This window comes from Agelaius phoeniceus, chromosome 7 (assembly GCF_051311805.1).
Source record: "Agelaius phoeniceus isolate bAgePho1 chromosome 7, bAgePho1.hap1, whole genome shotgun sequence".
NCBI classification, from domain to species: domain Eukaryota; kingdom Metazoa; phylum Chordata; class Aves; order Passeriformes; family Icteridae; genus Agelaius; species Agelaius phoeniceus.
In genome coordinates, this window is record NC_135271.1 from 34,158,286 (window position 1) to 34,184,761 (window position 26,476).

The 26,476-nt window shown below is 37.1% G+C and overlaps 1 protein-coding gene across 2 annotated transcripts in view; it reads right to left on the bottom strand.

Moving 5' to 3' along the window:
- Window positions 1-24,660, bottom strand: part of PSMD14 (proteasome 26S subunit, non-ATPase 14) — a 46,692-nt gene extending 22,032 nt beyond the window's left edge. The window contains exons 1-7 of one of the 2 annotated variants that reach the window (XM_054636283.2): window positions 24,511-24,660; window positions 21,211-21,260; window positions 19,536-19,623; window positions 16,605-16,656; window positions 2,172-2,243; window positions 1,727-1,846; window positions 526-596 (exon numbers count right to left, since the gene is read on the bottom strand). In XM_054636283.2, the coding sequence (XP_054492258.1) occupies window positions 526-596; window positions 1,727-1,846; window positions 2,172-2,243; window positions 16,605-16,652 (311 nt within the window). In that variant the 5' untranslated portion in view covers window positions 16,653-16,656; window positions 19,536-19,623; window positions 21,211-21,260; window positions 24,511-24,660. Of the gene's footprint in view, window positions 1-525; window positions 597-1,726; window positions 1,847-2,171; window positions 2,244-16,604; window positions 16,657-19,535; window positions 19,624-21,210; window positions 21,261-24,510 lie in introns of those variants that run through there. The other variant, XM_077181511.1, reaches the window with a different exon arrangement.
- Window positions 24,661-26,476: the final 1,816 nt, after the last annotated feature.

The following is a 26,476-nucleotide window of genomic DNA, read 5'->3' on the forward strand; positions in this document are numbered from 1 at the left end:
TTCAGCTGCTGAGCCTTTTGCTAACATTAATTTTGAAGTTTTTCCCACAGTAAAAGAATTTGAGCAAGCAGACGACAACTGTTGAGAGGTAGGAGTGAAATAAAAATTTGTTTAAATACTAGGATCTTTGCAAAATTATTTTCCGTTTCTTTTCATTAAAATGGTTCATGAGTAAGCTATAACTTCAAAAATTTTTAAAATTTTATTTGAAGGGTTAATCAAAAAATCAATCTTTTAAGCAGGTGCTGTGTAGTAATCGCCAATGCTAAACTGAGCAGCATTCTAATCTTTCTGGGTGATAATCAAAGCTGTAGATTTAACAGGAGTGACAATCTCCTGACAATTGAAATGCATGAGGGGGACTGAATTACATGCTATGCTACTCACCTAATTTTTGGGACAATTATTTATTTTTAAACATTATTAATAGCCCTTAGATCACAAGTTTTGCAGAAAGCCAGCCGTTTCTTCTGAAAACCGTGCAGGGAGTGCTTGTGACTGTCAGCCGTCTTTACAGCGCCTTACCTTCCTGTCTGTTTCAGCATATCCAACATTTTTGCTTGAAATACAGGATCAACTGCCTCCACACTGACACCCTGATTTAAAAAACAGACAAAAATCATAGTAGCTGTACGTGAAGCAATATTATTAAAAGACAGACAGAAGCAATATTATTAAAAGACATAGTAGCTGTACATGACGCAATATTATCTTTTAACTTGTAACTTTACACAAACAAAAATATTCATAAGCATCTGTTTAAAAAACAACCTGAATACTTTAGTACTACATGACAGAACACCCTTAAACGCAAAATATAATTTTTAGAAATGTATTTCAATGTGATTTTTTAAATCCTGAAAGATTATTTTGAATTGCTATTTAAGTAATCTTCACTATGAGTAAACATGATTAAATAGGCATAGGAAATCACTTTTTTGTCCTCTGTTTGGTCTGCAAACAGTGGCCTGTTGTTTGTCCCAAGTTCAGCTCTACACGTTTTATTCAAGATAAATATAATATATTTACTTTTTGCAGAATTTTATATTATGCACATGAATAAAGTCAGGACAAAAGAATTTAAAATTTTCATGGAGTGCAGCTCTGAGTAACAAAGAAATTATCCCATGCCTGTTTCAAGCACATTTCATTCCAGTTACATGAAATAAAGCACCATAAATTCCAATTATGCCCCTTGACTCTTCACCTCTTTAATCTGTTAATAAAATGGATATTCTTACTCAAAATTTAAACACTTTTGTTTTTCATATCAAAGAACTATCATTTAAGAGACATGCAACTAAGATCTGTCAAAGAGAACAAGTTTGAAGTATATCACAATTAAGGGCATGATACACTTCTAATCAAACCTCTTACATTTTGAATATTTCTGCTGGCTCATACTACACGAGTTTTGAAAGTTATCAATTTATAAGCCTTATAAGTCATATAATACACTATATTTGTGCATAAAAAAGGATACAATATCTGCATATATTGCTATACACACTTAAGTACTAGCCTTCTCTCAAAAAGAAGTTTTGACTACATTTCTTTTTACTGAAATCCTTTAACCATTAGACTTGTTTGTATTATAACTCACAGCTTATACCTCAGATTGCTTCAATGAGGTAAAGCATAAAAACATTTTTAAAAATATATTTACCTTGAGGAAAAAAACAAACAAGCAATTAAAATTATCGAGCTCTAGATGCGAAGAACTCACCGTTCCAGACTGTGGCATTGCAAAAACATCAATCACTCTCACAGTATAATCATCAACAAATTCCCCAAGCATCAGACCCATAACTTCCATAGGGACACCAGCACGACCATGCTTCAACATCTGGAATTAAGAACAAATGACACCATATGTTTAAACGAAGATTCAAGTCTGATTTGAGGTAGTTTTTTCAGCCTTTGTTGATCTCTAGCTAATTTGCAACTTGTAGCACTTTTGGAAACTGTAGCAAACTATAAAATAGTAAAAACAAACCCAACAAAAGAGAACTAATTAAAGTAAGTTTCTGAGGGTTCCAATCAGTATTAATTTATTTTTAAAATAAGTCTGGCCAGCACTTAGGCAACACAAGTCCATTAACTCTGGACTGCTGCCAGGTGCTCTAACTCCAGCATTATATTCAGACATAGTATGTACACAGAACACTTACTTTCAGCAGTGCAAGGGAAGAGATATAAACCTGTTCCGCTGTATCGACTGCAGGAGCATCTGTTGGTGGCCCCTATAAAAACAATAAACAATTATTTTCATCATCATTGTTATTCTGCAGTTTCTGAATATTTTCTTTTGTTTTGCATATTGCAAAACTTGTAGAAAAATGCATATGTAATTGATTTAATGAGTTAGATGTAGTTGTTACAAACAAAACAAAAAATTGCACATCCAATCCCCAAACCCTTGTTTACAGCACTTTCTGTCACTAACATTATTTTGTAATAGGTCACCCAGCCATCATCCTGTCACCCCCCACACCAAACAACACAGTCTAAAGAGCAATCTTACCAGAGCCAGTCAAATATAAAGCAGGCAAGTGTTACACTGGATACAAACCTGTTACAAGCCATTCAGGCTAAGAGTCAGATAAGTTTCCATTAGTCAGCCTTGCTGCAATGCTAACCTTCGTCAGCTCTAAAATATGGCCAGTTCTCCAATTAACTATGTGTTTCTTACAGTGGTGTGAATGTAAATGCTGCTGGGCTAGCATGATTAACTGGCACCAACACAAACAGCAATTTCCCTTTGCTTCATCAGCTTTCAGCTAAAGAGGACTTGCAGATAAAGGCTATGGGAGTACTTTGCAGATACACTGGTACAGTGAGAGAAAAAACGGACCTCTGATCCCTAGGTGGAAAAGCTGTGAACAAAATACTTTGCTCTTTGCCTTATGAGTAGTTATTCAAAAATTAGCACAACTGTCCCAGGTGTGAATGATTGGTTGAAACAGGTTCTGTGTAATGTTGAAATTGAAAAACACAGGAGGCAGCAGTTTAAATGTCCCTTTCTTGAGGAACAAGAGAAATATGGCTGTTATATACAGAATTCCACATGAGCATCCCTCATTACAGCCAATTAACAGCACATTGATTACTTTATTACCAAATTTCCACTGAAAAGACATAGCTTACTTCTGCATGAGGTGATGCAAACTTAGAGGGGCAACAAAGCAACTATGGGAAAAAAAAAAAAGATACTCAAGTAAAGATATCAAGTTAAAAGAGGAAAACGGTGCCTTTACTGAACCCTTTACAGATTTAGAAATTTGAGTCCACAGTTATAAGGAAAACTGGGGGGAAAAAAACTTTTGAATAAATTCTTAATTTTTCACTTCAAGTGAAAAGATTCAACACAACATGCATCCTCATGACATCAAACAAGACACAGCGATCAACACAAATCCATTACTTCGTGAAGATAAAACTGGATACTTAAAGTAATCAACACATTATTATTTGTACAGGAATTATCCTTTCTGCATACTCTGATTTTCATGCACACAGAAAAACATCAGTCTTCAGAATAAAGCCTTAAAGACAGTAAGAAAATTCAGTTGTGGGGTTTTCCCCCCTTAAAGTCAATGAATCTATGAGTTCTACATCCACTCTTTGTATTGTGAATCCAATCTTTGTACTTTGAAACTCACATATATGCATGGATCTGTCAACCGTACCCACTTCCTAAAAGCTTCAAACCTCTATTTCCAACTTTGATACTGCTGACCATCATCAGTATTTGCCTTTCCTCACTTCTTACTACTCACTCCTAATTCTTCTGTCAGTCTAGTCTTTTCATCCACAAGCTTCCAGCAGGTTTCCCTGCTTTTCACCTTCCATAGTATTCTCACCAAAGGTCCATTTTTCATCAACCTCACCCCTTTATCAAGTATTTCCCTGGCCTGGCCCCAGCCCAGTGAGATGCTCCAGTTGAGATGTACTCCTCTAGCATCCACACTGAAACACACTAAAAGCAGCACTTTAGAACATTGCCCAGAACCAGATGGACAGAGCACCTGCATCACTTATCCCGAATTTTCTGCAATTAAATTGACTGGCAAAGCTTCAAATGCCCAAACATTTTGCAATGCTGTTCCCATGTTTTTTTCTCCATAAACATGTCAGTTTACTTTTTAAACTCTATCTCCTCTACTTGAAGTCTATTCACTTAGAAGTGTTTGCTTAGAATTTGGAAAGCACAAAGACTCATGTTTCCACTTACTCAATGCAAAGAAAAAACCCAGGTAACCTGAGTTTTAATTTAAAAGTAACTTACTAGTTTGTTAACCAAACCATTTTTTCATACATAATGCTCTCCCAATTTTCCACCAGTTGTAGACCAGAAATGGTCTGAAGGGAAGATAAAAATAACTAGTAACTTTGTGCTTTAGGAAGAGCCCTAATACCCATGCTGTGATCACCAAATGCATTCTACATTTGTTCCACGTTTTGTTTAACATTTCACTGTAAGCAACCATCCCATTACACCATTCAGTAATTTTTAAAATAAAGAATAGAGTAATAAAAATCTCCCCAGATTAGCACAAACAGTTCCACGATTTCTGGAAGGCTAATCTTGCTGTTTGACTGAGACTAGCTTCTCCAAGATCAGGAGGCTTGAACTGAAGCTTACTCCACAGACTATGGCTCTTGGATGAGCCTCCTCTATGAAATTTCTAGTGTTTGTTAAAATCACATTGACACCTGTCCTGCAGCTGAGGCATTAATCAAAGCTCTGTCCTCTGTATAGCTGCCTGTGCCCCCAACTTATAAAAGCTTATTATTCAAAACTTTTCTCATTTTAGAGATCAGTCAGTAGATTCACCACTTAGAGGGAGGAAACAAATATGAATACATTTTGTTTCTGTAACAAGGCAGATGAATCACCTTTAGTTTAAGTGAAGGTAGGAACTAAAGCAGGGTGTTCCTTGTATTTCCTTATGATTTCTATATTCCTTGGAGCATCCAAATGCTCATTTACTGTGATCATGGTGCAGAAGAGGGCATACCTAATATGATACTTCATCAAATCTTTAGGCATTCTATGAGATAAAATAGGGGTTTTTTTTCAAAACTTGCGTTGAATACCCGTTGCCAGCACCCACAGTCAACAATTTATTTTCAGCATAGGAAACTCTGTTAATTCATAAAGGAATTCTTCATCAGTGCAAGCCAACTTGATTAACTTTTGTTATCTTTTTTAAAGCCATAGCATTCACTGTGAAGGATTTTACATGCTAAATGTGTTTAAATAGATATAGAAGTTACTACATTAAGGATTAGGAGGGATCAACAGCATACACTACTTCATATTAAGCACATGCAAGACATAGTAAAAATATCAAACATGAGTTTCCACTCTTACTGTGCAGTTCAACCAATTTACCTGAACTTGTAAAAATTAGCTAATGGTAGTACACAAGGCAGGTTTGTTAACTCTCAGTCATCTTATAAATACACAGCACATACCAAGTATTTCCTTGGTCATTGATGCTTCTTTGTGTGACCTCACTATCTCCTTTCCATCTGCTCTGTTCTTCTTATAGATTTTAATTACCAGCTAGATTATGGGAAAACTTAAGTCCTCATTGCACCGTACCAATTATGTGTATTCATTTTCATGTTAATATTCCTTCTTTTGTTTTTAGTATCAATTACAACGAACTGCTCAAAAGAGTACTGAGATTCAGGAATTCTGAGGAGGAAATGATCCATAGGTCAAGTTTCATATTATTTTTCTATCTGAGATAAACTGCATTAGTACATTAGTATTTCTACAGAAAATTCTAAACCAAAGTTCATCAAATTCTTGACATAAAACCTTCAAAGATTTAACAGATAAAGCCAAATGGAACTTGGGTCTTCCAAGTAGTTTACTTGACTTTAGATGATTTGAAAAGAGAGAGCCGTTTGGAAACTGGAACCAATTTCTTCCATCTCTGATCACCTCCATTTCCACAAATGGCTGATAACGTAACAAAGCCCTGGAGTGCCAGCCCCAGCTTCTGTGTGTTAGTTACACAGTATGTGGGAGCCACCTATGAGTTATGTGTTTTGAGATCTCTTTGGCCTGTTTCTGGTTGTCTTTCACAAAAGTTTACGCACTTCTTTCATCAAGCAAAGAAGAAGAAAGATTTTATTAGCTAATCTCTACATGGAGGCAAATATTTTACACTGACCCTCCACAGCATGTGCTATTACCACTGTTCATAAACTTCACTGCCTGCCAACTTTAACAAAGAAGCACCAGCCTTACGAAGCAGAGCACCAAATTAAATTAACTGGTATCAGGAACCCAGACAAGAAAGCGTTTGCATGTGCAATGCAAAAGAGCTGCTGGTGTTTTTGGTTACATTATCATATTCAAAGGACAGCTATGTCATTACATAGTTTTAGAAGACTGTCCATCTCACTGCAAAGCAGCGGATATTGCATACCTACAGCTTTATTGGATTCTTTCTTGGAGAACTGGAGAAAAATTAGATTTGGAAACTGCAAGGACTACTGAACATTCTTTTTCCCAACCATGCATGTATAAGCTAGATACAGTAATTATTAAAATAAAATAACTGCTGTAAAAAATACTGTTATGTGTTACTGAAAAATTGATGCTTCTTCTGAATCAACTTTATGCTTCCAGTCACTAAAATGAGCTGCCTGATGGCCACGTCATAAAACCCAACCAAGCTTTAGGATTGTTTTTGTTTAGAATGGCAGAATTCCAAGGTCAATAATAATTGATAAAATTAGGTTATCACTATTCAAATAATTTTTTTTTTAGTAAGACTTGTAAGGGAAAAAGGATCGCATGCAAGTTATGGACAGAAAATTACACTGTAATATTAAATTATGCATGTTACTATTTTTGTTTCAAACAGTTAAAGAGATGATCCAATATAAAAAGCAGACCTTTACTTGGGTAACCCTTGTTGACGAAGTGTTAAAGGCATTTGCCATTCTTACAGGATAAAAACTAACGCCTTGAAGTGTTACCTACTCAGGCCTTTTAGCAAATTTGTTAACACTTTTAGGTATATTACTTCACCTTTCTCTTAGTGTGAACCGATATAAATTATTTAGCCAATTTTATTATTAAATGTGAACTAAAGTGTCATTTTAGAGCACTGTTCTTTATTTGTACTATTTTAGATTTATTCAAATAGCTAGAGGAAGCAGACTTGATTAATTACACAAGGAACTGAGAAATATTCCACAAATGGATACACTCTCCATTGTTTAAATGGATCTTAAACACTGCTCTGGTTTCATGTTAATAGCACAAAAGATGATTTTGAAATACATCATACCTGTTTCAAAGAAAACCCAGTTTTGCAGTAATAAAAATCCAAAGGCAGTGAACTTAAGTGCTGTAAAGCACATCTCAGCTTTAACGCACCAAACAACATATTACTGTGTAAAATAAAAGAATTATTACTACTTCTATTTATTTTTGTAACTGGAACAATTTAAGCACAAACATAGGACACACAAGCAAACAATGATTGCTATCACGTTTTATTTCTTTCCCAGTAAGCTAAGAAAGAACCTTTTAATAGTTTAATTTTGTGAGTATTAAACAACTAGTGTGAAAAACAAGCTGCATGTAAACTACTTCTACTGCCTCTGCTTCAATGACTAGCTGAGGCAACCTGTTATAGGAGGTGTTAATTGGCAATAGGAGTACAAGTCAGAAGCATGTTCCCCATCGTCCTAACCCAGCAAGGCTAGGTCATTAAAGTGGAAATGAATTCTTTCATGCCGACTTAACCCTTTCACTACATATTTTCAGCTGTTATATCCAAAGACAATTGAGAAAGATTAGCTAAAAAAAAAAAAAAAAGACAAAACCTCCCTTGGATTACTTTTGAGTTTATTAATCCCACCAATTTTTCTTCACTACCCTTCTCTACCTCCTCGAGAACAAGTGTTACAGGTAAAGATGACATTTTATTATATAGGTAAGGGGGAGAAAGGCAACTGAGGTATAAATGCAATGACAATCATTATAAAATAATAATTTATCATATTAAAAGATGCATGGAAGGATGAGACACCTGAAGTGAGCTTAAATCTTCTGTTTTGTGGAGGTAAATTCAACTTTGTGTGTATAAATTGGTACAAGGGAAATAAACCTACAAAATACTATCTGCAGAGAGGACAAACATAAGCAAGTGTGCAAAGGAGGTAAAGGTGTTAATGATAGTAAGGCCTTAAAAGTCCAGAGTACCACTGTTCTTCTCTACTTTTTGCCAGTAAGTGGTACAACCTGCTGATATATGGATATAAAGAATAAGAAATTTCTTAGGTCAGCACAGTGTTTTTTACACATTGTTAAGCCTGAAAATCTAAGCAGAGTTGGGATTGTAGAACCATTTTCTTCCTGTACTGAGACAATACACTTCTGGAAATTACCAACCCATGTTCCATCAGTGGAAGTGGCAAAGGGAGAGAGGCATATTCTGGGATCTCAATGGTTCCAACAACTTTGTCATGACAAGCACTAGAAACCATGTATTGCATTTTCTGCAGTACAGGAAGTTAACATGATCAGTCATGACAGAGAAAATTATTGCAGTCATACAAAAATATTAAAAAATCAGTGAGCTCAATAAAAAAGAGAAAAATATATTACTTGCTTTGTGAATCACACACTAAAACTAGTAGCAATTTGAAATTTTATTGCTATTTTCAAGCTATTACACACACAATTTTGTAGTTAGTTCCACATCAACAGGATTAGATTTTGAAGCTACCATTATGTCTAAACAGTTTGTATGTTTAGGTCCATTTTTATACCAATTATAAACAAGCAAGCATAACAGACCACAAAATACCGTAAGTCTCAACAAACAGCCTAGATTTCTTGAAGGATCACATTGTCTTGTTACACCATATGTCAGATGAAATAAAAATTGCAGTAATATGTTTGGTCTCAGAGACTCCAAAATGGAGTAGGGATACTAAGGAAGTATTGTGGCATCAACTGCTACCTTAAATTGAAAAATTTCTGAAAAAAACCTCACCTTAACAGGCTAGATAAAAACTCTCTCAGTATGTTTTACAAAATTCTGTCTCCTAAAAAAAGCTTACCCAGGTTCACATTTACAACAGAACTCCACGAACAGCAATATAGATGGACTTGAAATATATAACATTTCCCATCTCCCTTCCTCTTCAAAACCAAAATTACAAAACACAGAACTTTGTATAGCTTTGAGCAGTTGGTTAAACGGGTTGGGATCATAAATTTGCCAACACCTCTTTGGTGCAGAGCCAGAATTTCACTGCTTAGCTTTCTGCTTATTTAGGATTTTAGTTTCTGTGGGGCGGTGTTCTGTGGTTTTCTTTTTTAGGGTGTGTGGGGTGGGGTTTGGTTTGGTTTTTTGCTACGGTTTTGGCGGGGGGGGGGGTTGTTTCTGGCTTTTTTGGTTGATTGGTTGTCTTTTTGCCTTTTTTGGGTTTCTTTTGTTGGTTTGTTTGTTATTTGATTGTTTTTAACCAAGCAGAACTTCAAACAAAAATAGTCTCTAGTTTAATGAGACACTTACAGAACATTATTATTAGAAATAAACGTTTACTACTCAATAATAACGTATTCCTGATGTAAAATTAATTATATATATATATAACTTTGATGCAATTTGCAATAGTCAGACTTCCTACAATGCTCCCAACACAACTGTTATATGAAATGGCTGCTTAAGTGTAATCTTCCCTAGGTCAGTGTTTCATTTATCTTTACCCCATTTAATCTGTACATTCATTGAGACACAAAACTCAAAGGGGTAGGTGTGCTTTATTACTGCACTCAAAATTCCTTATCAAGCATAAGGACAATTTGGACTAAATGTTTTTTAAATGTCATTTCCAACACAAACCAATCTATGATTCTATGACAATGTCATAGAAAAAAGCCCTAAGATTAGGGACATAAAACAAGTTCTCAGTAACACTGTACATCTTTTTGAAAAGAGCTCAATCTACTGGAAATAAAAAGAAAATACAGAGGTCAACTTCATTCCAGAAAAAGCCAGGACTAACCTGTTATCTACTCCCATCAGCATTACAGAAGGGATTTAGAACTGAGAGCCTCAATGCAGATGATGAGTCAGCACCTGTAATTTTGTCTGCCTCTTGTAGTCTTGCTTCAATGTAGATTTTTAATTACCTTATTCTAAATACAGTTCTGCCAAGAAGGCAGGATAGCCCTCAGCAGGTTCTGCCTAAGCTCACCCTCAAGTACACTTTGTAGGCAAAGCAGTTAAAGATATCTCCTCAGTATAAAGAACAATGCACTGCGTTCTAGGTATCTGTAGATTCAGTGTTGTGAAGAGCTGCTCCTCTGGATACAAGCAGGTGCACTGGGAGACTCAGTGGCAAGATGCAGCAAGGTCAATTGTTTGCAACACTTGAAAAAACAACTGATCAGCCAACAGCCACTGCCCCCCCAAAACCACACCACTATAACACTTCCATCCAACTTTATAGGAAAACTTAGAGGACTCTCCTACACAGCAGGAAGAAAAGAGAAACCCTCACTCAAAGGTGCTGCATAGTAGCATTGCAACTTAATATTCAATTGCATGGGATTTCAGAAAGAAGATACAATTTCCAAGAGAAATAAATTAAATTGATCGCTATAGGGTGGCTGTTTCCTGCTTGCAGAAAGGAACATTACAAGTGAATAGCTGACATGCCAAATGCACAAAGATATTTCTTCTTCTTTACCCTTTCTTCCCTATGTTCTTTCTCATTATGGCTACACTCATTTCCTTGTCCAAGCTCCTTTGTCTCTTTTGGAGAAAGTCAAAAGTCAGCTGGACTACACTGGCAATTAAATTGAGGAGAAGAGAATCTAATTGCCTAATTATTAGAAATATGGAAGTTTAAGATCTGAGGCCAAGAAGAGGCAGCTAAAAATGTTCTCCAGAGTAAAATAGCAGATCAGAGGAAACTGTAATGCTCAGACACAACCCACTGGCTTTTATAGTTTTAGTTTTATATTTGTTTGTGATTAATAGGTAAGACATGTCTGTAGTGCAGCCATCCTACTTCAAGACAGCCTTTATAACACAAATTACACAGAGGGTTTAAGTAAAATTATGGCTTCTCCTAAACCAATTTTATCAGGTTTCTCTTTTCCTCTCCCAATTAGCTCCTTAGGAGACAAATCACATTACAACAACTCAACTGTACTTCAAATGTATGAGAACTATACTCTGCTTTGCCATCCCCAGCAACTTTCAAACAAGCCTAACATAACCCATGGAGTTACCTTCTCCAGCAAAACCAGACCCTGGCCTGTGACCCTGGCCACACCTGGATCCTAAATTTGATATGAAGCTTTCATTGAACAGCCCTGTACTAAAACACTAATCAATGCAGTAAAACATTCATCCCAGACAGTGAAAGTAAGTGAAACAGCACAGTCTATTATCTCTAAGGTGGTTCTCTTCTCCTTAAAACAAAATCATATATTTTGTATAGAAAAACTGACGCTGAGACTTTCTGTGGAAGATAATGCAAGCAATTAAGTCTTCTGAACTTTCTATGGAATTTCATGTTGGATATTTTTAATGGATGAAATGAAAAATGTTTGTCATTGAGAAAAATTTTTTATTCCTTAAATGGGTTGAGAGCTTTCAGGGGAAAAAAGCAGAACTGGAATAACCCATCCAAATTGTACACCGTCTCATCTACTGGGAATTACATTTGAGTTCCAGAAATAGTAACATTCTTCATACTTGAGAACTTTGCTGGAAAATGTCTCAGAAGCAATGGCACAGAAACGATGCACAATTTTACGAGCTATAATTCAGACTTATTCCCCTGGCAAAATATTCTCCAAAGGTGTATCTGAAGCTTCAAATACTTATGAGAAGCAGACAACAGTGTACCACCACAATTCAAACCACATAAACCACCCAGGAGACACAGAAAGGAGAAAGTCATATAGCTAAACAGATACTGAGATACCAGACACTCTACAGCTTTACAATGAAAAAGGTACTTAATTAAAGACAACACATTTACACCCTTTAAATTAAAACACAAGCTGTTTCAAGAATCAATGAACCAAAATAATTTTCAGTAAGATGGTAAGGTGCTGCAATTTTTCCTGGTTGGGTTGTTGGCGTGGTTTTGGGTTGTTTTATTGTTTTGGTTTTTTTTGGAGAGGAAGGATGGGGGTGTCTGGGTTTGTTTTGGGTTTGAGGTTTTTTATTGTTGGTGGATGTTTTTGTTTACATATGAAAGATGTAAGATGCAAGAAAAAGTCATGTACTCAAATGACACATCAGCTTAATGAAGTAACTCAAGGAAATTTGCATCTAATTGTTAATTGGGGATGATCTACACAGAGCCTGACCCTCCTCTGTCTGCCAGACCATCAACTCCTCTTTGGAAGCCCCACAAAAGAATGCACTGTGCTGTCCTCCAACAACCACCCTGACTAGATTAGCACACAAAGCAGAACTTTAGATCAGCAGCAGGTCTCCCAAGTTCCAATGGTGCCACAGATTTACTAAACAGGAAAAGCATGTTCTAAAAAACCCAAGATCATATGAGGGGAAAAAGGTTCCACAGCACCAAGCAGTGCAGTATTTGAAACCTCCTAATCAAAGTGACAGTTTTCAAGTGCCATTTACAATGCCCTAATCTGGAAACATCCCAGCTAACCCATCTGATCAACTATTTCACAGATGGAAGCACTTGATGGCTAATTGGCAAGTCCATGATTCAAATAAAATAGCTATCTGCACTTCTTTTTCTATATTCCAAGTCAAGGTGTAAACACTCCTTACAAGACACAGGTCAGTTCTCTGTCTCCCCCTCCCTTCCCAGTGGAATTTTCCCCCTTCCCCTCTGTCATCAAACATGTTAATTCAAAATTACAGAATCAGTTTTATTTTTCATTTATTGTATTAGAACAGTTGTCTGCACTAACAGAGCAGTGTAAATGAATATTTTCAAAAATCTAACAAGCAATGAAAAATTACTTTAAAAGCCTCTTTTTAAAGTGTCATTATTTCACTGCTTTCTATCACATCTGGATTCAGAAAAACAGACAGCATGTGCTAGTGTGGACAAGAACTTGCTCAACTTGAATTACTAGTCTGTAAGTGATGAAGAGAAAAGCTTGGCTACAAATGCACTTAATTTGCTCACACCCTTTGCAGTGGGATTGCCTAATAGAGGCATATGTGGAATTGATTTCACCAGCAAACAATAGTTCAGCATACAAAATGAAGAGGAGTGTTGCTCCAAATTCCTGCCTGCTACATAAGCAGAATGCTTTTACGTACCCCACAAACCTGTTCGTTTGTCTGCAGCAAATGTACAATGCAAATCAAAGTACTAAACCACCAGTGAAATTCTGTGGTAGGCAGTATTCCAGAGGGACAAACTGAAAAGAATGATTCAGGAAAAAGAAGATAAGCAGAAAAACCCAACATGACAAGGGGGAGAAGGAGAGAGAAAGGAGACTATGTAAGTGAAGCAGAACAAGGGCATTGCCAAAATCTTAATTCCCATGAACTACAGAAGCAACACTGAAGTCATAAGATTTTCTTTGAGACATCACAACCCTTTCAATTTTTTACATCTTTTCTAAAAGGCTACATTCATTCATATATTCACTCATCTTATGCATTTATCACAAGAACCTTAACTCAAGACAAAACAAGCTTGTGGACCAGGTACAACACCAGTCATGTAAGACACAATTTCTGCATGAAGCAGTGTTCCAAAGGAGGTCTTACTTCTGGCATCAAGTTCAAAACTAAACACAGGTACCTTGCCATAAAAAGAACACACAGTTAATGACCAAGCATACTGCCAGAAAATACAGTGAATGGCTTATGTGATGCCAAAAGTTCTAAGAGTCTCTTCCCTTCTCCTCTCTTGTTCACCTCCTGCCCTACTAAGACAGCCCTTTGTCCACCTATGGTTAAAAGAGAAGAAATGTCTCAAGATTTCTAAGCCACATGTCACTGGAAGGAAAGTTTATTGTTGAAGTATCAGCTTAAGATTACTTCCTTAAAGATTTGGTTATTAGCCATTTGAAGACAGGCTTAAGGTAGATGTGATTTAGCACTGACCACCTCTGGACACCTGCAGGCCAATCAACCCCTCAATAGCATCCTGAAGGAGCAAGAAGTAAGGAAAGAGAACTGCAAATTCAGTGACAGAAGTTCTCAAGTGTAATACACTACACCAAAAGACTTGAAAAGCATATTGCAAACACATGAATTTAAAGTGCATTTGGGATAACATATCTGAGTTTGGAAATTAGGAAGACCAAGAAACCCTAAATGGGACAATAACCAGAAGAGGTAATTTTGCCAAGGGGAAAGAGCCAAATAACTACTGCTGAAGAAGCTCAAGCAGGTCACGGAGAAAGAATGCCTTGGCAGAGATCAAACAGAAACTGTGCTCACCAAGCATCTGCCAGTACTTTAACATCAGTTACAAAGCAAATCAAACAGACCCTTAGCAGACTTTATGTGATGCATTCCTCTTGCTAAGCAGATCCCAAGCTACAAGAAAAAGCAATCTCCAAACTATGGGATAAAATTACTTTGAAAATGCCTCTTTTCCTACCAGACTATATATACAGATGATCCTTATGCTGGCAAGAATGGCTCAATCAGATGTTTTTACTATATTCAACCTTTACAACAACTGTGACACAGCAATAAGAACAAAAAGTTCTGTTGCTTAAAACACTCTAGTACAAACAAATGGTAATAATTTTGCTTTCTAGCATTACAAAATATATCCAAGAAATATCTTCCTCCTCTCTTCTATCTCAAAGACATCTGATTCACTCTGGATTTTCTCTCAATCTCAATTATCATCAATAGATACTCAGAATATAAAGTGACTTTTCAAGGTCCTTTGAAACACATTATTTTAAGGACATAAAAATATCCTATTTGAAAAGCCTTCCTGCTGATTCAATAAACCAAAAGACTACAAATGTAGTCAAGACATCTAGTGCAAGCAGCAACTTGAGTAAAGAGCAATTCAGTTTTATGCTTTTTTTTCAATCTAACATATACTCATCAACTCATTTAAGAGACAATTCCATATTTAAACAAACACAGAGCAGCTTTGCAGGCCAAAGCTACCAGAGGAGTTCAGCAAGCTTCCTCAGAATGTTATGTTCTATTGTCTGCCACAATTTTCTAGCAAGCTTCAAGTTAAAGATGAAAAATTCAGAAAACAGCAGAGAGTTAACAGTAAATTTGAAAAACAGCTTTGATAAGCGTCAAGTTCAGAGAGGACTAAGAAGTGAAAGCTTGAGAGATTAGACTGCACAGATGTTAAAAAAATGAAGAGTCATGAAGCAGGCTGGCAGCTCAGAGGAACAAGAGAAATAACTGTTTAAGAAAGTGAAACTAAAAATAACTGAGGGCGGCTTGAAGATTCACTAAGAGAACGTGAATAGAATTTTAGCTATAAAAAGGGGAAAAAAAAATTATGCACCAAAAGTTACAGCTTATTTGGCAAAACATTTAGAGTCTGTAGATCAGCCTAGAATATTTCACCAAATGCTTCAGTATTAAACTACTCCTGTAGTTATACTGGACACAAACACAATATATACAACCAAAAGAAGCTTTGGGTTTAGCAATTTCAACCCTGGACACACATCCTGAAGCCCAAGACATACAGAACTGATTCCTCCAGCACAAGAGTCTGGATTCTCGACTTAGAAAGAGACCAGGAAGCTACTGCAGCCAACCAAAGGAAAGGACTACAAAGGAAATGAGACTGGAACCAATTCCTTAAGGAAATAATTCTTCCTACAGACCTCAAACAAAGACATTCCTAATTATTTTCCCCCTGTATCCACAGCAATCAGCACAATGTAACAAGATCAACTTGATTTTATTTTTGAAGACTGCTGGCCATGTCAGTTGATCAAGGAAAAAAGCACTATGATTTGCTGTAGAGGTAGGAGAAGCCATACAATGTGAATAGGTCTCTCACTAGAACAGGACAGCTGTCAGGAAGGCCTTCTTGCCGTGAGTAGTTACAGAAGTGAGAACAATCGACAAGAGGAGACACAATAAAACACACATACAGGAAGCTACAACTACCCACAAGTGATAAACTCAATTCAAATTACCTCCTGAAATGTACATATACCTCAGTATCTTATAATGCCCCATTCCCAATGCGATCCAAGAGCTGAAATATGTTATTTATAAAGAGCAGTGGATGTGCTCGGCCATTTACAATAAATACCCTTCATGTACTGGAAATCCATATAATTGAAAACTGTTTTTTAAAAAAATGTATTATGTGTTTCCAATGCTTTTCAATATGAATTTTAAAATGCTCAGACACAAAAATAAAGGTTTATAGACATTCTGTAAACTTAGTGCCAACACACATACTGATTCACAAAAAAAAAAGGCCAGGTTGTAACAAAAATATGCATACACATATAAAATCTCTTGAGTCAGAGATTATTACTATGAACAATGTTTCTTTGATGCTGTTTTAAAATATGATAGCATAATAGAAGAAACACTCCAGAATTTATTAATTTTAAAGAAAAGATTGACAAGCTATATACTAACCTGTCCCAGCCCAGGCATACCTCCTCCCAGTCGCAGAAGTCTATCCATATTTCTAGAAAAACAGAAACAAAGGAAAAATGTTCCCAAGCTCGAAATGTTTACTAAATTGTTATCTATATAATTCACCTTCAGTCACTCAGTATGTCAAAAATATTGGTGGTAATTACAACACAACATCAGACTTCCTGTTAATTAACACCACATATTAATTCAAGAAGCTGTCTTCCATGCTAATTAACAGACTTTGCTTTATTGCTTTGGTTTTGGGTTATCCCCATTTCTGAAGATGAACACTCTTGTCAAACTTCTCAAAACTTTCCAATCAGTCAATTAATTGGGGGATTTTTGTTACTTATGATCAGTACCTACAGCCAGAAAGTTCCTAAAACTTATTAGATATACAACTGAATTTACTGTCGTTTGCTCAGAAATCATCAATAAAAATCTTAAAGTAAAGATTTTAGCATCCTCATTAGTAAGTTCCGCGCTAATTAACTTACAGCTTGTCAGTTATCATCAAAACTACATGTGAAAGACACTAAGCAGATTATGGATCTCTGAATTAGCATCAAAAGCTTTTTTTTAATGAACTCATTATACTAAAAGAAATACTGTAAAGTAAACATTTAATGTGTATATAGTTAGAAGACTAGTGACAGTACAGTCATTTAATACATTCCCAGTCTTGCATGTGTCAGTGCTTTAGTGCAAGATTATTCCAATCAATGAAACGTCTTCCTTAAAAAAAAATAAAAAGCATCAGTTTGTGTGTCTTGTAACTTTCAAGGGGGTGATCCCCAGGAATAAAGGCTGCTAAGGTGCCCAACCAAAAAAATTACACTGCTGTTTCTTTCTCTACAGTTTCATTTTCTGTTGTTGAAAAGACATCTACAATTTCATGGTGGATACCTAGGTACAGGTTCTGCCGAAGCTTTAACAGAACTTTACCACTTGGCTTTTTCAACTTCTTAGCTCTATACAACAAAACTTATCCATAAAATTTTTAAAAGGCCTACTAAATATTAATTTTTAAACAGCTGTTTTCATCAAATCAAGCAATTTCCAAGGTGCATTTGTAGCCAAAATCAGAAAATTTTACTAGCTTATTTTTTTTGTGAAATAGAAGATACAAAGCACAGCATCAAAAATTATGGTCTTAACTGGAGAAGTTTTAATACAACACAACGAAGCCTGTTCAGGCTTTGAAAGCAATTGAGAACACCAAATATGATTTCCAAAATACATTCATCCTCCAAGCAGATGTCACATTACACATAATTACATACATGAGTTCAGATTACATTAACAATACTTATTTAATAGCCTTCTTTTGAAATAATTATGCAAAAGAACTTGAAAAATATATTTGCTTTGTATATGAAAAAATCTTCATGCTGAAGGTGAATGTCACCATCATTTTCATAACTTCTTCTGATATTTGCTAGAATTCTTACTGGCTAAAGACCAACAAGTTTTATTTCAGTATAAGGTTAAAACAAATAGTTTAAGCTGCTAAACACATAAAGAAGCAGCATTTTTCTTCCTACTTCAATAACTTAACAATAGCCAAGATACATTGATCAGAAATACCTGCCTGACTTGTTAAATTCACTTTCCCAGTTCAGTGAACTATCAGGCTATTCATTTAATAGGATTCACTCTCTTGATTTTGTAGAACCTGCAAATCCAACAAGTGCAGCCTCACCTAGCAGTAAGTACTTTCTTAAAACTCCACTGGCACCATATAAATCAAAAAGGAGTTTATTAAAGGGTCAGTGGTTACGCTTAACTTCTTCAGTAAGTCATTGACACCAAGCTTCTTTTTTAGAGGCAAAAGCTGCACACAGTGTATATGCTTTTCTAACCTGAACTACAATAAATTCCAAATCAAGTTGGAGGATTTCCTTGGAAAGGTTAAGTTGCTGTTTAAAGATATTATGTAAGCATATGTTAAATGGCTTCAATAAAACAGTCACAATGTTACCACAAATTAACGCCAACTACAGTTCATGTTACTCCTCTGTGGTAGATACTCCTCCATTGAAACTCACAATGATTCATCTTCTGTGTCACTAAAGAGGGCTGAAGAGTAACTGAGAAGTATGTTTAAGGTCCTCAAACTATTATTTTAATCCATCATGGCTGTTCATTTATTTTAAGAAACTTCTGGTCTCTACACTAGTAACCCTAAAACTGATAGTTCTGACAATTACAGCAACTTCCATCAACTGATGAGGTACATTACCTATGTACATTTAAGAAATAATAAATAAATAACAAATCCTTTAAAAGAAGGGAAAAGCAATAGCTCATACTAATTAATAGTTCATTTACACAGTTTACTCCAGTTTCTAACCCAACAGTATAGTACATCATTTATAAAAGCCATATATTTTGCCATATCAGAGTTGGATGAGATAAAAGTGTTAAACAAACTGACTACTTATCAGCATAACTTTACAACAACATCTCAATTTATTACAGACACCTAACATTTCCCACAGAACAGCCACTGAACTGAGATATTCAGATTTTCAAGACAGCAGAACAGACAGAAAATCTCCAAAACACAGTTCTAGATGCACTGCAAATTATTTCACTAGCTCCATGACAAGATTCTGGTTACAGTTTTGGCAGCTAATGCTTTACCTGCCTATTTGTAACTGAATATGTTTTAGTAGGCTATAGGCTATATGGACCTAAACATGTTTGTTTACTGAGATGTGTAAACATCTGAAAAATTTAAGTTAATGAAATACATTCACCAAAACAGATTTTAATTTTTATTAATCCATCTAAATATTATTTCAGCTATAAATTCCATTTCTCCAACAATGCTTTTGTTAGCCTTACAACAGCTTAAGGGAAATTTTTAGACATTAATGAAGCTAACTTTAGCCTTTACAAATAAAACAACTATACATTTCTGACCTGGTGCTCAGCAAGAGGTGCTCACAGAACAAACTTGGCAGCTGCTCCCACTTTTTGACTGTAAAGATGACACCAGTAGGTCTCTTTCCTGTAGAAGGAAATAGAAAGGAGAAAGGCAGAAACCTAGTAAAATTTAGAAACCATGGCACATGTAAAAAGGAAATGTTACATTGATAAGCTGAAAAAGGACAAGGCACCATTGAAGAATAACCCAAAGAATGTTTACTGGGCTTTTTTTTTCCCCTTTACCATACAATTCCTAGAAGTGGTACAAGCCATGTCTCACTCAAGTATCCATAATCCTGCAAGAAGCTTCCAATTTTCTCAACATTTTTAATATTAAATTCCCAAAATATTTTAATAATTCATTTAAGCAATTTAAAGCTAACTGATCATTTTAAATGCTGTTAGAAACTGAAACCATGGTGTTTTTTTACTATTTTTGAAGCTCTTGCTGTAGCTAAGATGCCCTAAGCACCAAGGGTAAGAGCAGTCTGCAGGTACAGAAAGCTTTCCTGTTTATTTCTACAGGAGTGGTTGGTGTGACTGGAAAAGTGACAAAGATCTTTAGATTTGCCCAAATTCAGGTAGAGAAAGGCTGCTTCACATTCAATTTAGGAGTTAAAATTCATGTTATCCTCTTCCCTGAGAAGACTGCCCATTAATTGCCTCCACTCAATCATTCATAGAGCAGTGTTTTGAAACAGATCTGTGAAATGATCTGTGGCTGTGATTTGATAGACTTTTTTTCAATGTCAGTGTTAACATAAGGAGCAATGAGGAAGCTGCTGCTGCTCACCAACTTGATGCTGCTTTCTCAGTACTGCCAGGACAGCCATTTGTGCAGCCCTGCAGCAAACTGAGAGGCTATCAAAAACGCTGGGTTTAACCCTGTTCACTTCTCTGAGAGGCTTCACGTTGCATCCCAGAAATAGTTGTCTTGGCATAACAGAAAAAGAGGTCTTGGAAAAGCTGATTGCTTTTAACACTAATACAGGCTCCAGAAGACATTTCTGTCAAATCATTCTTTAAGCTAAAGCTGCTCAAAGAATGTTTGTGGGTTTTGGGGGTTTGTTTCAGTTTTTTGTTTGGGTGGGGGGGATTTTTTTGTTTTTTACTAACTGTGGCAATTTAACAGAGACCCTTTTGAAGCTTATCTCAAAGTAGCACAAGAGCAAAGGAGGATGTGTTCACCTTCCCAGAAAGTTGGAAGAGAAAGAGCAAGTCAGAGTTTCTCAGTGCTGACAGTGGAAATCACTGACAAGTGGAATGGAAAGTTATCCTCCTGCCAGCTTTGCAGAAGGAAATGATCCAGGAGAGACCACAAGAGCCAGTAGCACAGGCTACAGTAGAACTGCAGCTACTATTTCAACTGGGCCTGGGTTATTCACCTTTAGCCACCTGACCACCCAGAGGTCTTGCATTCCCTTCCCCACTAACTACAAAGACATGAAAGAAACAAATCTCTGTGAGCTTGGTCTGTTTCCCAGTGAGGCACAAAAGGTAACCTACAGCTGAGAATCTTATCTGTGCAACAAAGTGCAAAAAGCTAGGCTGATTAGCAACTTCTCTGTTGGTTTTACCCTATATTCTTGCACACACACATATACTTACATTATATATACATACAAAAAAAAGCCAGAAAAGTAAACAAACAGTTCACAGTAAATCTCACCTCTTTTCCTTCCAAAGTTGGCAAAAGGTATTTTGATTGTTTCCTTCTATCTGTAAGGAAGAGTTAACAGTCTCTGTTTAAAGTGTAACTTTAAGGAAGTAACTGTATCAAATAGTTCTGTATCAGAAAAAATACAGAAGGACAATTATCATAATTAACTTGCATTTTGGTGCATTGCGGGATTTGGATGACATGCACTCATCGCTGAAATTAATACAATAACTAATGGTTAAAAAAAAGAATTAAATAGCTTCTCTGTGTATATGTGTCCATGATTCAAAACACCATAACTAAAATAAGCTTGGTCATTGGATGTTGTTTAAAAATCCAGACTTCCATTAATGCAATTTTTATTTAATTACCTCAAAAGGGAAAAATAGTTAATACTAATAATGCAGTGAGAGTATACAGACAGCATCTCAAAACTGATCGGGAAACAGAAATTTTAAAACCCATGTCTAATATTTGCTCCTAATACTGCTGTTAGGTAACTGTAATAATTGGAAAGAGTTGCCCATTTGGAGAGCTCTGGTTCACCACTCAGTTGTTCATTGGTATCTTCTAGTCACTTAAATTCAGACTTTTAATAATGAAAACATTTTTTCTTAGGTAGCATAGGGATGAAGTTATTTAAAGGTCATGCACAAATGTGTATGCACATATAGCTATAAACCAATAGCTACTGTGTTTATACTTGGCATGTTGCAGCATGTATTTTGAAATCAACTTGAAACAGTCTTAAATTACTCTATCTCCTTGCATGAGACACATGAGTTTCACACTACAGTGCACTATTTTTATCTAGCATTAACACTCCACGATGTGATCCCTCAATGAAAGAGGGCTCTCCTGGTTTGGCAACTTCTGAGTTAGTAGAGAAATAAATATCAAAATCAGCTTTGACATACATAGAAAACAATGGCTACTAAACTGCCCTATTAGTGGAGGGAGTATCAGGCTACACACAGGTGACAGCAATTTACTTTGCAATTTGTACACTGAGAGACTTGATGCAAATCATTTCATCTTCGGTAACTCAGTTTCTCCACCTGAGACTACACAACAAGCTTTGTACAAGCACTTCCACATCTCCTATTGAGGAGTTACACACAGCAGATGATAAACAATTTTATTAACAGTGCTCAGAAATGGCTCAAGGTTTTTTGTGCAACTGCAACCATTTCAGCTTCACTTGGGATGATAAACAGCTAGAGAGGTAAATCAGCTGAGAAAGTGCACATTGCAGAAAAATGTTATTTCACCAAGAAAAAAACCTCATTGCAGTTAAAGTCATCAGACCTGAACAGAGACTTCACATGTGAAAAGGTGGAGGAGGGGGTAGGCTAGTCTATCTTCCTATATATTTTGTAGGAAAAGAAGAAAAAAATATACATGTTACCATCAATTCTAAGTAATCTGTTCATTAAAGCTTGAGTTTAATCATGTTATGCATGAATGCAGTCTCAGTAGTGCAAGCCCAGAGTTACATGACTCTTGCTTTGCTTCCATAATGTGCTCAGCTCTGTAAACCCAGGCCCTATTTCATACAGACCTGAATCTCAGTAGACCCAAGCTGGATTAGGTGGTTTGCAGGTCAGCTTCCCAGGCTCTGCTGTCTGACTTCCAAAAGTACAGCAAACCTAATTCTACTACATTCATTGCTGAGCTGGAGTTACTTCAGTAACACAGATTCAAACTGCTTTAAAGCTACTGAAGTACATTCACATAAAACTTACAGATAAGCAAAGTTTCATTAACAACTGCACCGCCATAGAAACCAACAGAAATAATTTTAATTTTATGCAGTACATGAAGTAATGGCTTTCTCTGAATTCTGCAGAAAGGCAAGCAGACACACAACTATTGTGCAACTATGCAGTAGTCCAGCAAGTACTCATCATACCAGCTATTATTCAGTGTCCTTAACACCTGCCCTATCCCATCATCCTAGATGTTACAAGGTACTTACAGGAACCACTAGTTTATACTCCAAAATTTTTGTCAGGAGTGAATCACTTCCAAGAAAGTTGACAAACTAATTTATATACTGGTATTATTTACAAACTGATTTATATGCTGGTATTATTTAATACTATTTTTAAAGTATTCACTAACTTACAATGTTCTAAATCATAGTTTTCAAATGAGTATCACTGAAATGGCATGTTACAACAGATGATGGAACTCAACATTTCCCACTAAGCTACAGGTTAAACCCTGCCATTCATGTCACACTAAGTGGTTCAGAAGCAATTTATATGCTAGCCAATTTCTGAATTTCTTCACAAATAGATATTTTTCATTGTCTCAATATGGTCACAAACAGTGAATGCTCTGCTCCACAGAATCTTCTTCCAAGTTTACTCCCCACCTGAGGCATACAGGACATCTTGGACTCCCAGGGCTGACAGCTTTTAGATGAACACAAATCTATCAGACTTTTCAGCTTGCCTAGTACCATTTCAGTTCTATATAGCTTTGATATATATTTACATAAAACTTCTTTTTAAAAAGTAAATCTCAATCCCTGTTGGCTTGCTGTTTTTCCACGGCATACAGAAAACAACTGCAACTTTAAGACATGACGCCACCACACTGTTTACAAGTATCCAACTACATGACACAAATTTGTTACACAAACATTACTTAAGTCAGCTGCATACTAGAAACAGCGCTGTTAATTTTTGATTATTGCTTCTTCTCTACTTAATTCTGCTTCTTCCCCCTTCACGTATCCCAACCAGTGCTTTGCCTCCACTTCCCCCCGTGCCCCTCTAACTTCAGCTGCACTGCCGGGGATCGGGGCAATACTGCACCCCGGGAGCAGCAGCGCTGCCGCCCGTGAGGTGCCTCTGGCAGGGCACAGAGCACAGAGCCCCGCTCTGCCCGCAGCACGAACCCGCGCCGGGCGCTGCCGAACAAGGGCGGCCGCAGCGGGCCGGGCGGAGGCGGCCGGGCCCTGGGGCCCGTGCGGCGCCGAGGCCCGTCCGGCTCCAGCGGCTGGACCCCCGCCCGGCGCCGCTCCCCGGCCCCTCTCGCCGCCTCTCCCCAGCCCGTTCGCAGCTGTCCCCGCTACCCCGAAGCGCTCGGACTTCCCAGCGGAAAGGCCAGGGGCCCAGCGCGATCCCTGCCCGCCAGACCCGCCCCGTCCCGCTCCCGTCCGCACCGCCCGCGGCCCTGCCCGGCGCTCGGGCCGACTCCCGGGCCGCGCAGAGGCCGCCGCCGCGCAGAGGCCGCCGCCGCGCAGAGGCCGCCGCGGGGCCCCTCAGCACCCTGGCGCGGAGGCGGCCGGGCCCTCACCTGGGCCAGAGCCGCACGGGCCGCGGTGAATCAGCCGGATCTCATTCAAACCGAGCCCTTCCCGGTTCACAGGGCACCCGGCAGCGGCTTCCGGCCCCGCGGCCGGCGGGGAGGAGCTTCTGAGCGTGGAGAGCTCCGAGGGGCGCGGCCTGTGGGTGGAACGGGCCGAAGTCGAACGTCGTGGTCTGCTTTGCTGTAAAGTGCTGCGGGTTAATTTTGTCCCTTTGCGGACCAATGCCACCAGTGCTGAAGCAACGACGCCATAGGATGGCAGAAGAACCAACAACTGAGTCATCAAATCAATAAAACAATGATTACTGTAATAGGAACAGTATCACATGCACTCCTCTCAAAAACAGTGTTATAGAAAATAGGAGGATTTAGAGAAGAGAAATATGAGTGACCATATGTGTAAAATCAGCACAAGCAGAAATGGAGAAGCATGGGAATTGTGGCCAAACAATAGGGACATAATTACATTAAAGCATACATGCTGATGAGTGGTGCAAACAGAGAAGCAAATTGGAATTTCTATTACCCTTATGTTAACCCTGGAGCAAAAACTGTTGTAAATTAAAAGAGGAAAACACAAAGCCAAAGGAGTACATTACCCGACAGCACGTGAACAAGTTAGAGATCTCCGTATCCCTTGTGAACTTATTATGCCTAATGCAATAAAAATTCTTAGAAGTTGATTTATAGGTAGTTACTGAAATACTGCAAGTATTTTAGGAAGTATTGGGACAGCTTAAGAACCTACACAAGCAATTTATTAGGACTCTCTACAGAGTTTCTGCCATGAATGACCCAGAAGAGTGTCATGATTTATTTGAAAGCTCCTTTAAACACCAAGAATCTAATATTAGAAGATGATCAGCATTTTCTGCTCATAGACCAACTACAAGGAGCAGGTGAAAAGGTACTAAATTGTAAATTACATGGGAATAACCTCAGACAGCTATAGTCACCACTTCCACAACACTGCAGCAGACACAGAAATCTTAGGTTTTTTATACCATGAAGTATAAATTAATCCCAAGAAAGAGAAAGGGAATTACCATTATATGGTATTCTGCTTTTTAAGAGGGGCAATGTTTTTGAAAAGCAAAATAATTTTCTCTTCCATTTTGTTTTTGGGCTAGGCTGAGGGAATCTCAAGAGTCAAAATTTCCAAAAGATTCTTTAAAAGCTAAAGATTTAAAACGTGGTTTAAATTGTGGGTCAGTAATTTCTTTCTCACGTTACTTAAACCTATTAGCATAATTTATTGGTGCACTCACAACCAAATTACTCAGAAACAAAGAGTAAAACATATGTGTGTCTGTATGTATGTATATGTTTATCTGGGTATGCTTGTCTCAAACAGAAGAAATCTTGCACCCTGCTTCAAACAGGCTGTTACAGTCCTTCCTCTTTTACCCTGGCAAAGCTTAGCTCCTATAGTCTTAAGACTGTACTTTGAGACTTGTGCATGTCTTAATGTTCTCAGAAGTCATTGTAATAATTATGTGGTCAAAGATTTTTCTTTTGGATTAAATTAATGAGGCCAAGTATTAATTCAGTGGATTGAAATGCATTATGTGTTTTGCTGGTTTTTGCCATGGTTTTGAGAACAATCCATTTATTCCTCCATATTCACTAGAATTCTGACACCTTAAGGAGCAATACCCATTATATTTGGGTTCTCATTCTGCAGTCATGTGTCTTTAAAGTACCCTGCATTTCTGAAAAAAGAAAGAAACACAAGTATTTATTTGTGAAAAGTGAGTATTTCTCTGGGTTGATGTGTATAATAAGGAAAAACAACATAGTTAAATCTTTATAATATGCCTATACCCACTGATTTAAATGAGCAATGGCATTTCAAACCATTTGAAGATTTGGCCCTTCTTTGAAATACAAAGTGAAACAGACTTTCATTGTTATTCCTAATTACATTTCAAGTCATAGTATTGACTTTTTAAAT